This window comes from Nannobrachium achirus, assembly GCF_963921795.1.
Source record: "Nannobrachium achirus genome assembly, chromosome: 4".
NCBI classification, from domain to species: Eukaryota; Metazoa; Chordata; class Actinopteri; order Myctophiformes; family Myctophidae; genus Nannobrachium; species Nannobrachium achirus.
Genome location: NC_137813.1, coordinates 3,946,913 through 3,959,665, shown reverse-complemented (window position 1 = coordinate 3,959,665; position 12,753 = coordinate 3,946,913). Strand labels below are relative to the sequence as shown.

The 12,753-nt window shown below is 42.0% G+C and overlaps 1 protein-coding gene across 1 annotated transcript in view; it reads right to left on the bottom strand.

Annotated features, from left to right (window-relative positions):
* LOC308284390 (WD repeat domain phosphoinositide-interacting protein 1-like) overlaps positions 1-12,313 on the bottom strand; it is a 31,387-nt gene extending 19,074 nt beyond the window's left edge. Inside the window, exons 1-2 of the mRNA XM_080724990.1 lie at positions 11,852-12,313; positions 6,215-6,297 (exon numbers count right to left, since the gene is read on the bottom strand). Coding sequence (XP_080581116.1) covers positions 6,215-6,297; positions 11,852-12,006 — 238 coding nt within the window. The 5' untranslated portion in view covers positions 12,007-12,313. The remainder of the gene's footprint in view (positions 1-6,214; positions 6,298-11,851) is intronic.
* Between the last annotated feature and the right edge of the window lie 440 nt (positions 12,314-12,753).

Here is a 12,753-nt window from a genome sequence, read left to right as displayed (position 1 = left end):
GTACTCATTCCAAATAATTACTCAGTAAAGTACAAAGTACTGAAAAATGTACTTTGTTACAGTAACGAAGTATTTGTACTTCGTTACTTCCCATCTCTGCAGAGGACAGGGAGAGAGAGGTGAACATCTGGGGTGTCCACTGGAGCTCTGGGGTCCCCAAATTATGTTGGGGGGTCCCCAGATGATTATTAACTTAATGTGAAACATTGTTCTCTCACTCAACAGTACACAAACCAACATAAGGTTTAAGTGTATATAGAGGGTATCTGCACATTTATAAAGTGACAATTTATGGACTTTTTAATACCTCTTAGCTCTATAATGACAAAGTGCCAACCCGAGTTTCCCGAGTTTGAAGAAAAAACATTTTCCTCTTGAAAAAAAAAACAACCCCCATACCAACCCCATCTTTCAAACATGGCAGCCATGTTTGTTTACATTTGAAGAAAACATAATGGCTGCCATCTCATGAATGCCTGAACGGATTTTCCAAGCGGATGTTTTTGTCTGAAAGCTGTGAACAGCGTGCACACATGTGGTGCGTGATCTAGGCATGGGAGTGCATGATCCGTGCACTATGAATTACATGGAAGTCTATGGAGACCATGGCATCGGGGACCTTCAAAGAGATTTAATTGATTGCAACGAGAGAGTTAAACATTGGCCAAATTGTCAAATATTAGAGGCAGAAATTGTGAAAATAGCAGATCTACATGCTCACAACGCCTATATATATCATTGTACCACGATATATAGGATATCTCTGAAAAGGCATATGGTGGAGACATTGTATCGTCTCAACGATATGTATCACCATATCTCCCACCCCTGTATGAAATGTTCCTATGGTCCCATCCTCTAGACCAGGGGTCTTCAACGTTTTCAGGCCAAGGACCCCTTAGTTGAGAGAGAGAGGAAGCAGGGACCCCCACAACCTTTCTGTAAACACCATACAGTTTTATTGTTTGACAGCACGATCAGTGTATTTTGGATTCATGTCAATTTGTGTTTTCAGATATTTAACCACTTGAACCGTCAATACTTAAAAAAAAAACTTGACCTTTCACTCTGTACTTAGTCTGCTCTTTTTCCCCTCTACACCAAACCTCTTTGCCGAAAATAGCCGATCTAACTATGCCCCTAGCTTGTAGATCTGCTATTTTTGGCTAAAGTTCTCAGAATATGGAAGCTAGGGGTCAAGTGGTTAATATAAAAAAAGGAGACAAAAAAAGTTTCTATCACAAAAAGATTTGGAGGACCCCCTGTAGTAACTCTGAGGACCCCCTAGGAGTCCCGGACCCCCTGTTGAAGACCTCTGCTCTAGACGTTCATACCAATATTAGTTTAATATATTAGTATGATGAACCAGATGAACTGTCATTCCCAACGGCTTGTGGGGAACAGAGACAGAAAGCAGATCATTGACTCTCGGTGCCCTGAGCGACAGACAGACAACCAGTCTTTATTTGACATGGGAGGAGAGTTCTGTTAAATCAACAGACAGCGTCAATACTATACTAGGGCATTAACGACTTGTGATTTTTGCACGTTGGCTCGACTCAGTAAAAGGTTGAGTTGAAGTCGACTTTATCGTGGTTTGATGACGTCATAACATCACACACAACCCCCCCAATTATTTTGGGGGGGGGTCCCCATATGATCAACTTAAAGTGAAACATTGTTCTCTCACTCAACTGTAAACATACCAACATAAGGTTTAAGTGTATAGAGGGTATCTGCACATTTATAAAGTGACAATTTAAGGACTTTTTAATACCTCTAAAATGGCAAATTAAACATTGTCCAAATTGTCAAATATATAGAGGCAGAAATTGTGAAAATAGCCGATCTACATGCTCACAGCATGTAGATCAGCTATTTTCACAATAGAAAGTTTTTTTTTTTTTCAACTTCGACTTTCGACTTTCTCTGGTGGGAGTCGTTTTGGATACCATCTGTTCATTATGAATATCCCTGTTCCTCAAACTACCTGTCCATAGGACTGTCACAATTATTGCTTAATTGTCTAATCGCAATTATTTTAGGTAATCGCAATTATTTTGCATAATCGCCATAATCGTTTCCACGTTGAAGAATGTTCATATATTTTCAAACATTTTCAGAAACAGTGGAAATAGCCGATCTACAAGCTCACAACGCGTCGCATCAATGTTATTTTTTAAGTATGAAGTTGTCAAATATGTCAGTCATTTCTATGTATGTAGATTGCTGCCAGAAGAATGAGCAAACTGGTGCTGTGGGAACCAACACATGGGCACCGGTCACCAGGACGTCCCACACTAACATATGTGGATGTACTCAAGAAAGACGTAGGAGCACAAAGTACCAACGAGCTGGCCAGATGTATGGAGAACCGGGATGCCTGGAAGCGACGATGGAAGGCTCGTCTGAGGACGACCTAGAGAGAGATTTCTATGTATATTTAGGTTATGTGTCATATCCGCAATGTCAACTTCAAAGCCTACAAGCCAAACTGAAATGTAATTGTCAACGACAAAAACACAATTAAATCGTTAATCGCAGTTATTTGAGTGACACTTAATCGTTGTGTAAAATGTCAAAATCGTCACAGCCCTAAATGTGGCCCACTGGTTCAGCTGTTTGAGTATCCCTGCGCTATACCATCTTGTCTGATCATCTCTGAAGTTTGAAGCCAGTGATTCAAGAGTCTTTCTAAATGATAATCCTATCTCTTAGCCAATGAGTCATGTGTTCTACACATCACTAGCATGATGTCACTGTCAATAACAGCCACTGTTTGCCTATCCTTCAGGGCCGTTGATGTTGTTGTTAGGAGTGAAGGTTTTAGAGGCAGACTGAAACCAGGTACACATGCAGGTCAGTCAGACAGGATCAGGGTGAGTTTCAGTGAGGGATGAAGCAGCTGTGAGGAAATACTGTATGTCAGGCAAACACCTGTGGATGAGGTGCTGACCACCACAGATAAGCTTGTCTGACTAGAAACACTGTACCATAGATAGATACTGTGAGGCTGGATTGCACCTACTGTACATACATATAGGCTGTGACATGAAATATACTAATCTGTTGCACATAGAACATACTGTGAAGTTGTTTACAAAAACGCCCACTCGGGCTGTACCTCTTCCTCTTCAATGGCGTAGCCATCATTGACTCTTGTCTCGAGAGATTGAGCAACTACTGGAAAGAAATGCCGTTGGTGTATACAATATACCAACCTTTATGCACATGTACATTTGAGGATGCTCTTTTTATTCTCTCCTTGCCCTTTTGCCTTTGCACTCTTTCTTGTCCCAAATATTGTCATTGTCAAAAAAGTCAACCCTGGTCTGAAAATAAAGTGTGCAAACGTGATTGACATAACGTGAGGTTGATCTTTTTATTTACGAGTTCCGAAATTCACTCCGATATTCGGCCCGAAAAACACCGCAGTGTGCAAAGACCTTTACTCTTATGTACCTGCAGGGGCGTCAATTGGGTATGGCAGGGGTATGCAGCTGCCATACCCTGGGTTCAGGGGGGAGAATACAAGTTACTTTAAAATATAAATCCATGAATGTCTCTTTGTCTGTCTGTGCTGGTTATGTTGTTAAATTACAGTAAAATAACTACAAATGCTAAATTTAACAAGGTATTATAATTATATTCTCCACACTTTTATTCTCCCCATCTTGACAAAGTGGTATATTCCCAGGTTCCGCAGGTGAGCTGCACAGGTGCAATTCATTATTGTTAATTGTGGCACGTTTACGCCAAGTTTAGCCACACTTGAACAACTGTTCCAGGCTGCCATATCCAGCCCAAGAAACCATATACATTTTGGGGGGAAAAAATAGAATGTACTTCTTAAAATAAATGTATCATGCCTGTTGCTAAGGTATGGCAACATGACTGGTGTCTTGCACGCGCGCAAAGGCGCGCGTGCAAGACACCAGTCATGTTGCCATACCTTACCTTTTTCTGAACTGACGCCACTGTGTACCTGTACAAAAGATGTAACAATAAAGTACGACCTTGAACCTTGAAGAATGAGCTCTCAGCCACGATGCAAAGAATCTATCCAACAGAAGTAAAAACCTTCTGTCTGTCACCAAACACCAAACGTTGGTCGCTTCAGTGTGAATGAATTCTTTGCATCGCGGCTCAGAGTTGCACAGCCTCAGTCTTGTGATGCTATGAGGAAATAACCACACTGACCACACAGTGATCTATATAGTCTACCCCTGACTCATTACTGCTAAAGCAAACATTGCAAATATCGCCTTTAAAACAACTTGGACGCATGCAGTCAAACATGTGAGTCAGACAAAATAAATGATTGTCTTTAAAACGTCTAGAAACATTTTCAATGTAAGTGTAGCACTGGCCATCTAATTACACAGAGAGAAGACACTTTCTTCTGATGGTAGTAGGCTACAAGTTACATTTTCTAATTAAAGTGCTTCTGAATTGTTCCAGTGTTGTAATCCATGATGAATGATTGTGTTTCGCTGTGTTTGCGTCCATGACATGTCCACACTGCTGGCTCTAGCGGGAGCTGTGCCTCCGCCTGTTTATGATCCGTTTCTGAAATGAATCCGTTCTCGACACGGACTCATTACTCTGTCAGTGCTCTGTGTCCCGCGACTGCGGACTGGATCCCATCGTTCATTTAAAAGAGCCGTTCAAGTGAGTGGAATCGTTCGCGAATGTCTCATCTATACTGCACGCTGCCGAGAGACGGGGCAGAGTTGAAACAGCGGAGATGTTTTATTTGTACTCTATGGTTGTACACTGCTATGCAGATAACATTTGTGCTCGCTCACCAATATCACCGAAAACACAGTGTATTCAATTCATCTTAATGTATTTATTGTATTATGTTGACGTGGTTTAAAGCAACACTTTTTTTTTTTTTTTTACACAAAGTAGACTATAAAACGATTCGTCGACGCGTCGGATTAACCCCCGCGACTCGAATCGACTTCATAAATCCTGAGTCGAGGACAGCCCTACTTCTCCCATAGACAAGCGAGCACCCCCCCTGTACATATGCTGTTAGGGTTAGTTTATAACCGCGATGATGTTGAATTTTTTTCTTTGCTTGCTATTTATTATGTCCATGAACTGAATACCATGCAAGGACTTCTGACTTAAACAAGACCGTAAAAGGACTTATTTGGGATGTTCCTTTTAACTGTACTTGTACTGTACTACATTCTTTGAATGTATTGACTATACTTCTACTGTTCTCCATTTTTGTCAAATAAAATAATAAATCAATCAAAAGGTAAGCTAGGTAAGCTCCTAGCAGGAGACAGGGGAGCCCAGAGGACAGGGGACAGGTAGTCTCGCGTAGCCAGACAACTATTCCACAATCTCCGAATGCTATATAGTATGGAAGTACAGATCCTGAACGGCAAGTAACGGAAGCTCACATTTCCGCTCACAAAACTATATTTTTTACGATATAATTTCTCATAAGCAGCAAGCTATGTATGCTTAGATGATTTTTATTTATATTAGGATAAATGTGCGCTACTGTAAAAATGAAACGGAAGTGAGCTTCCCAATATATAGCTTCTCATGCCGGCTACTCATCACCATCATCATCATCAAGGTTTCCCCAAACATTTGCAAATCGCGGGAGTCAACAGTCTGGCCACGCGAGACTAGCACACATGGGAGAGAGGACAAGTGGCAGGTGGGGAGGGGGGACAGAGCAGGGGACTTGCATAGTCTTGCATAGCCAGACAACTATTCCACAATCTTTGAATGCTATATAGAGTCTGGAACTACAGCTCCTGAACAGCGAGTAATGGAAGCTGGCGTTTTCGTTCATGAAATTAATATTTAAAATGTAATTTCTGCTAAACAGCAAGCTAAATATGCTTAGATGATTTTGATTTATATTAGGATAAATGTGTGCGATGTTAAAAAACGAAACGGAAGTGGGGACTCGGGAGGAGGCTTCACTTCCCCTTTAACCGGGTACTCATCATTCTTCTTACGTTAACCCATGACGGGAGCATCTGCAAATCGTGGGAGTCTGGCCACACGAGACTAGCACACAGGGGACAGAGGGACAAGAGGACAGGGGACAAGGGGAGAGGGGACAGGGCAGGGGACAGGGGGAAGGGGACAAGGGGAGAGGGGACAAGAGGACAGGGGACAGGGGGAAGGGGACAAGGGGAAAGGGGACAGGCTTTAAAGAGTGGTCTCTGTCACTCACCACTCTCATGGATGCAGTCCAGCTTGTCCACGGAGGTCAGAGAGAACAGCTTGTAGCCGCTCTGCGTCCCCACAGCCAACGACCTGCAGCAGGGGTAGAGATGGGAGCACGTGATAATGTCATATCACCATTTATTGTGACAAAACAAATCGCGATTTACGATATTATCGCGATAATCAAAATCCTTTATCCTGGGGCGGAACATTTGCTTTTTGCCGTGCAAACGCGTGGACATGCATGCACTGGCTAAACTTCTAGCCATAATCCTATAGGCCAGGGGTTTTCAAAGTGGGTGACGGGACACCCTGGGGTGCCGTGACGGCAGTCCAGGGGTGCCGTGAGATGATTTGGTAATATTTGGAATTTATTTGGACACTTGGACACGAAAATATTTAGTATCATTTTAAACTTTAAGTACAAAGTTATTTTCAGTCAGTTCAAACCAAAATCTCCAAGTTTCAAATGTGTACGTCTTTTGGTAAAGCAAAGCCCTGCTTCATCATACAAGACTGCGGCACAAAACTAGTGAAAACAGCCGATCTACAAGCACACAACACCTCGCATCTTCTGCTGTTTTCACTAGTTTAGAACATTTTATAGATGATAAATACAAAACAAATGGTTTTGGACATACAAGGTTTCCAGCCGACAACGACGATATGCTATAAATATAAGGTGATGGGAGCAGGCAAGGATTTTCATCATTTTAGGGGCAAGGCCACTTGGCCTTTGATGTTGTCCATTTTTTGAGGGCACAAAGGCCAAATGCCACGGCAGGGAAGCCATCAAATAAAACAAGATTTTAGTCCATCAAAAGAATTTGTTGAATTTAAGGGTTAGGGATGATAACCTAATCTGCAGTGAAATACATAAATGATGATATTTACAATTTGATCCATGCTCAGCCCTGCACCAATCAAAGTCACTGGATTGGTTTAAAGATGGGGACCAGGGAGGTTTAAGATTTCAGAATCTCAACAAAAGACACTGGTGTCCACTGTCTACATATTGACAAGAAAGAGTCATAGGATAAAGTTGAACAGTCAGCTCAGGTTGGGCATTAAGGCCACTGTGGTCTCAGGTCATGCCATTGGTTTGAGGGGCACAAGGCCAAACTGAGGGGCAATGGCTGCCATGGCTTTCATGGCCTCCATGAAATTCCTGCCCTGGATGGGAGTGAAAATTATAATGTAGGGGTGCCTCGGATTAAAACAATATTTATAGGGTGCCCTGAGACAAAAAAGTTTGGGAACCCCTGCTATAGGCTAGTAGGCTACAGTATGACTGTGACTGGGGGATGTCAGTCCGTGCATGTTGTAGGAGAGTTCTCGTTACATTGAGTGAACACAACAGTGCGCACACTAAGGCTGGGAAATATATCGAAAATGTATCGATATCGAGGTATCAACATGCGAGGTATACATATGGACGAAGACAGCTTGAAATGAGTGTATTGGTGTATGTGTCAAATGAATTAACAGACACACTATGCATGCACACATAGCAACATACAGTCCATCTGTATCCAGGTGTGGTTATTTCAATAAATCCATTGTTGGAAAATAGGAATAAGGCATTTTGTATTTATTCTATGTGTACTGTGCAGTGTGCATGCATGGATATGCTATGTATTCATTATCTGGGTTAGGCAGGCAGTGGACCTAAAGCAGAACAACATTAAAAACTATATAATGCCATTGTTTTTACTAATATCATGAGTAATATCCATATCGAGGTATTCAACAACGTTTATCGAATATGGAAGGTTTTCCTACTATCCCCCAGCCTTAGAGGACACTTGATTTGATGTATTCCCAAACAGGGCCTGGCTGTATTCAGCTGCTCTTGGTGGGGAAATAATTAAGTGAGGGAGTCTTCAAGATGCCCACATGTGCTGTGTTTCCACCAGTGCAGTCACTACAGCTGCTGCTGCTGCTGCTACTGCTGCCACGTCTGTGTGTGAAGCACTTTGTCTGGCTGCTCTGCTTGTCTCGTCATGTTTGCTGACAAGACAGAACCCGTGGAAAAAGCACTGAACAGTGTTAAAGCAGTGGTTCTCAACCTGTGGGTTGGGACCCCCAGGGGGGTCCCCAAATTATTTTGGTTGGTGCCAGATCATTAACTTGTGCAACATTGTTTTCTCTCTCAACAGTAAACAAACCAACATAAAGTTTAAGTCTCTAGAGGGTATCTGCAGATTCTGCACATTTCTAAAGTGACAGTTTAAGGACTTTTTAATTTGCCTGGCTCCAGCCAATACACCCGCCCACTCTCTGAGTGGACTCCAGTGCAGAGTCTGAAATCAGGCTACTTTTTAATACCTCTAAAATGATAAATTAAACATTGGCCAAACTGTCAAATATTAGAGGCAACAATACAACCGTGTTATACAAAATGTAACGCCTCAACTCTTAGTGCTTGTCACTCCCCAGTTAAAACATGATTATTTTGGGGGTCCGAGCCTGAAACGGTTGAGAACCTCTGCATTAAAGTCCGTCTTCAGCACCGGCTCATGCAGTGGCCTCCCAGCCCACAACAATACCATTTTAAAGTTGCAACACAGCATTATTTGGCTTTTCCAATGTTTAGAGTTTCACAATTACGTAATGCATTGCCTTTTTTTCCTGTTTTTTTTTTTTGGAAACCTGCTTTTGTAGTTTCCTAATTATATGATGATGAAGCCAAACAACACGTAAGCATAGGTCTGTTTCATTGACTGCAAAACCTAGCTTTTACTTTTGCTGAATGGGCTTTTTTGGGGGGGTCAAATCTCTGACAATACTTTGTGCTATTTACAGTTCTGTCTAATAAAGTAATCCAGCAATCAATCAATCAATCAATCAATCAATCAATCAATCAATCAATCAATCAATCAATCCATAGTAAAACTACATATTATTTGGGGTCCTTGACATGACAAAGGTTTGAGAAGCTCAGACTGTATGAAGTGTAGTGTAGTAGTAGTGTGTGGTATGTAAATAATGCCATATCTCTGTAGATATTAGACTCTCAGCTAAACTGTGAGTAACAGGACAGGAATATATAGGCTTGTTGTGTAAGATCCAGCCCTGTTGTTTACCAGGCAAAGGAACCTTCATTATTATAATAACAGTTATATAGGCTTATATCCTATCTGTCCTCAGGCTGGTTTTCAATCATAAAGACCGCAAACGCATTATTATGTATTATTACCTTAACCAATATTTCATGCTTTAACTGTTGAAAAATAGCACATACAAGCTATACACAGCACGGCACCGAGTGCCGCGCTGTGAGCTTGTATATTATGCTATATATATATATATATATATATATATATATATATATATATATATATATATATATATATATATATATTTTTTTTTTTTTAATTATTTTTTTTTTTTTTGAAATCTTGAATATTTGTGCAAGTCCTTGAATATCTTTGACCCGATTCTATTAGACTCCATCTAAAATCCTCCTTCTAAAATCAGTGGTTCTCAAACTTTTTCCACGTCAAGGACCCACAGACAGGCATTACATGTATTTGGCCGCGGTAGTGGACCCCCCCCCCCCCCCCATCTCAAAATGTGTTGTTCCAGGGACCCCCTCCCCCAGAAGCAGAGATTTGAGTTACAATAGTTTGCTTTGAAAAACATATATATGTTCAAAGATTTTCAAGAAATGTCACAATTTTTCCAAAATAGCAGATCTAAGCTTGCAGCATGTCACGCTGTGAGCTTGTAGATCTGCTGTTTTCCAATAGCTAAAGCATAAGATAATTCCATCATAAAGCCTTGCAGAGCTGCGTCTGGTTGTGTTTATGATATCCTGAGGCTACAGGCTCAATAATTACACTGTTACACAGGAAAGAAACAGCTGGTAAAGAGACTACCAGCCAGAACAACACACACTGATGGGAAAAAAAGTACTTTATATTTTTTACTTAATTAAAAGTATTAATACTGGGGCGCCTGCTGGCCTAGTGATCAAGGCGCATACCACGTACTAGGCTATGATGCCTGCTGGAGTCGCCGGTTCGATTCCCAATCCGGACGACCTTTGCCACATGTCATTCCCCCATCTCTCTCCCCATTTCCTGTCTATCCTACTACTATCCTATCAAATAAAGGCATAAAAAGCCCAAAAACAAATCTTAAAAAAAAAAAAAAAGTATCAATACTGCAACAGGGGTTGACACTAAGGTCTCAGAGGTACAGGTCATGTTCTACTTTCCCAGAGTTCATGCCCAGTGGCCCGAAAAGTAAACCATTCATTATAAAATGATGGGTAAGATTTTAATTACCACTCAATATAGGCACTTATTTCTTCACTTTCTGGGGCTGTGCAATACAGTGTCAATACCTCCCAATCCAAATGGTTTTACACTTGTTATTTAATATTTGTAAGGGCAGCAACAGTAAAATCAGCACATTACAGGTCAACACTCCAAACAGTGCTCTTATTTTACATTCCAAAGACCAGAAGACAGAACGCTCTGGCCACATTCTTTGCTTCCATAACGTTCAGGTGTTCAGACAGATATCTGGTGTTGTGTCTATAGATGTTTGCGACCCCTCTCAAATGAGCACTTGCCCTGTCGGGCAACCTGAAAGCCAACTCCACCTGCCCCAAATGCCCCAACGTTTTATTTACCTGCCAGGGGCAGGTGGGCAACGACTTAAAGGAGTTGTTCACCCTCAAAATGACTTTTTTTTTTCTATTGGTTTTTGCCATGGAGACTTGAGTTCAATAATATTGTTGTGTTTTTGTCACATTCCTAAGACAATAATTTCATTACTATAAATGTACCCCCATTGATTCCGGATGGGACCCAAATGCATTCGGGTCCCCATCTGGAAGCAATGGGGGTGAATTTACTTTTTAACTTGTTTTGTCTTAGGAATGCGACAACAAACTAAAAATATTATTGAACTCAAGTCTCCATGGTGTGAGTAATCAATAGAAAAGAAGTCATTTTGGGGGTGAACTACTCCTTTAAGTATCACCACCTGTGCAATGTAGACACGCTCCGTTACAAGTAAAAGTCCAGAATGCAGAATGTCACATTAAGTATTCAAATATGTATAACACATATTTTGAAAACAGGAGATCTACAAGCTCGAGCTTGTAGATCTGATGTTTTCAATTGGCCGAAATGGTACAAAGTGACTAGTAACTACAAGATTTTAAATAATTGTAGTGGAGTAAAAGTATTATATTTGGATCTGAGATGTAGTGGAGTACCCTAAACCCTGAAGTAAAAGCACTGGACATTGGAAATACTGAAGTAATACTTAAGTACTGTGCTTGAGTAAATGTAGACTACTTAGTTACTTTACAGTACACCACAGTGAGATGTAGTGGAGTAGAAGTAAACGTATTGGAAATTGGACATACTCAAGTAAAGTACAAATACCTCAGTCAGTAGGCTACTTGAGTAAATGTACTTGGTTACTTTACAGCTATTTGGATCTGAGATGAAGTGGAGTAGAAGTAAAAACATTGAAAATTGGACAAGTAATTACAAATACCTCAGTCAAAATGTTACTTAAAGGCCACCTACAAGTACAGTACTTGAGTAAATGTACTTAGTTACTTCCCACCACTGCAGTCAGACCAACAACAATACAAACCAATAAAAACAGAGTCTCTTACGTGGAGTCCTGGTTGAATGAGGCGCAGCCGGGGACCCCCAGCCCCGCCCCGGCGGACCCCCCGGACTCCCCGGACCCACCGGGCCCCGGTGGTGGTCCGCCCGGTGCCGGGGGTCCGCCGGGAGGACCCTGGCCCTCGGCTCCCTCCTCCTCCATGGTCCCGGTGGTCCCCGGACCCCCCGGCGGTCAGCGGCCTCCCCGTCTCCCTCCGCCCCGGAGCGGAGGCCCTGTCCTGGGCTCGGCGGCACAGCGGCTCGATGATGATGGCCGTTTGTTTTTGTATTTTTACGGACGGATATCCAGTGAAATACGGCGGACCCCCACCACCTTTACGGAGCTGAGGACCACCTCCAGCTGTCTGAGGTGGAGGGGAGGCGGTGTCGGAGCCGCGGACCCCCGGATAAAGAGCTGTAAACCCAGGGGAGTTGGAAGAAGAAGTGTTGTTATGGTTGAAGAGAGGAGAGAAGCAGGGACCCCCTCTGTCCCAGGTGTTTAGACCAGGTGGGCGTGGTCTTAAGCTCCGGGACCCTAGGGGGTCCTCAGAGTTACTATAGGGGGTCCCCGAAATCATATATTTTTTCTCCTTTTTTTTATATGAACCACTTAATTGAACCGTCCATATTCTGAGAACTTGTCTTTAGCCAAAAATAGCAGATAGGCCTACAAGCTCACAAGAACTCGCGTTACTTGTGAGCTTGTAGATCTGCTATTTTCGGCAAAGAGGTTTGGTGTAGAGGGGAAAAAGAGCAGACTAAGTACAGAGTGAAAGGTCAAGTTTATTAGGTATTAATTGACGGTTCAAGTGATTAAATATCTGAAAACACAAATTGACATGAATCCAAAATACACTGATGATTGTGCTGTCAAACAATGAAACTATATGGAATCTATGAAAAGGTTGTG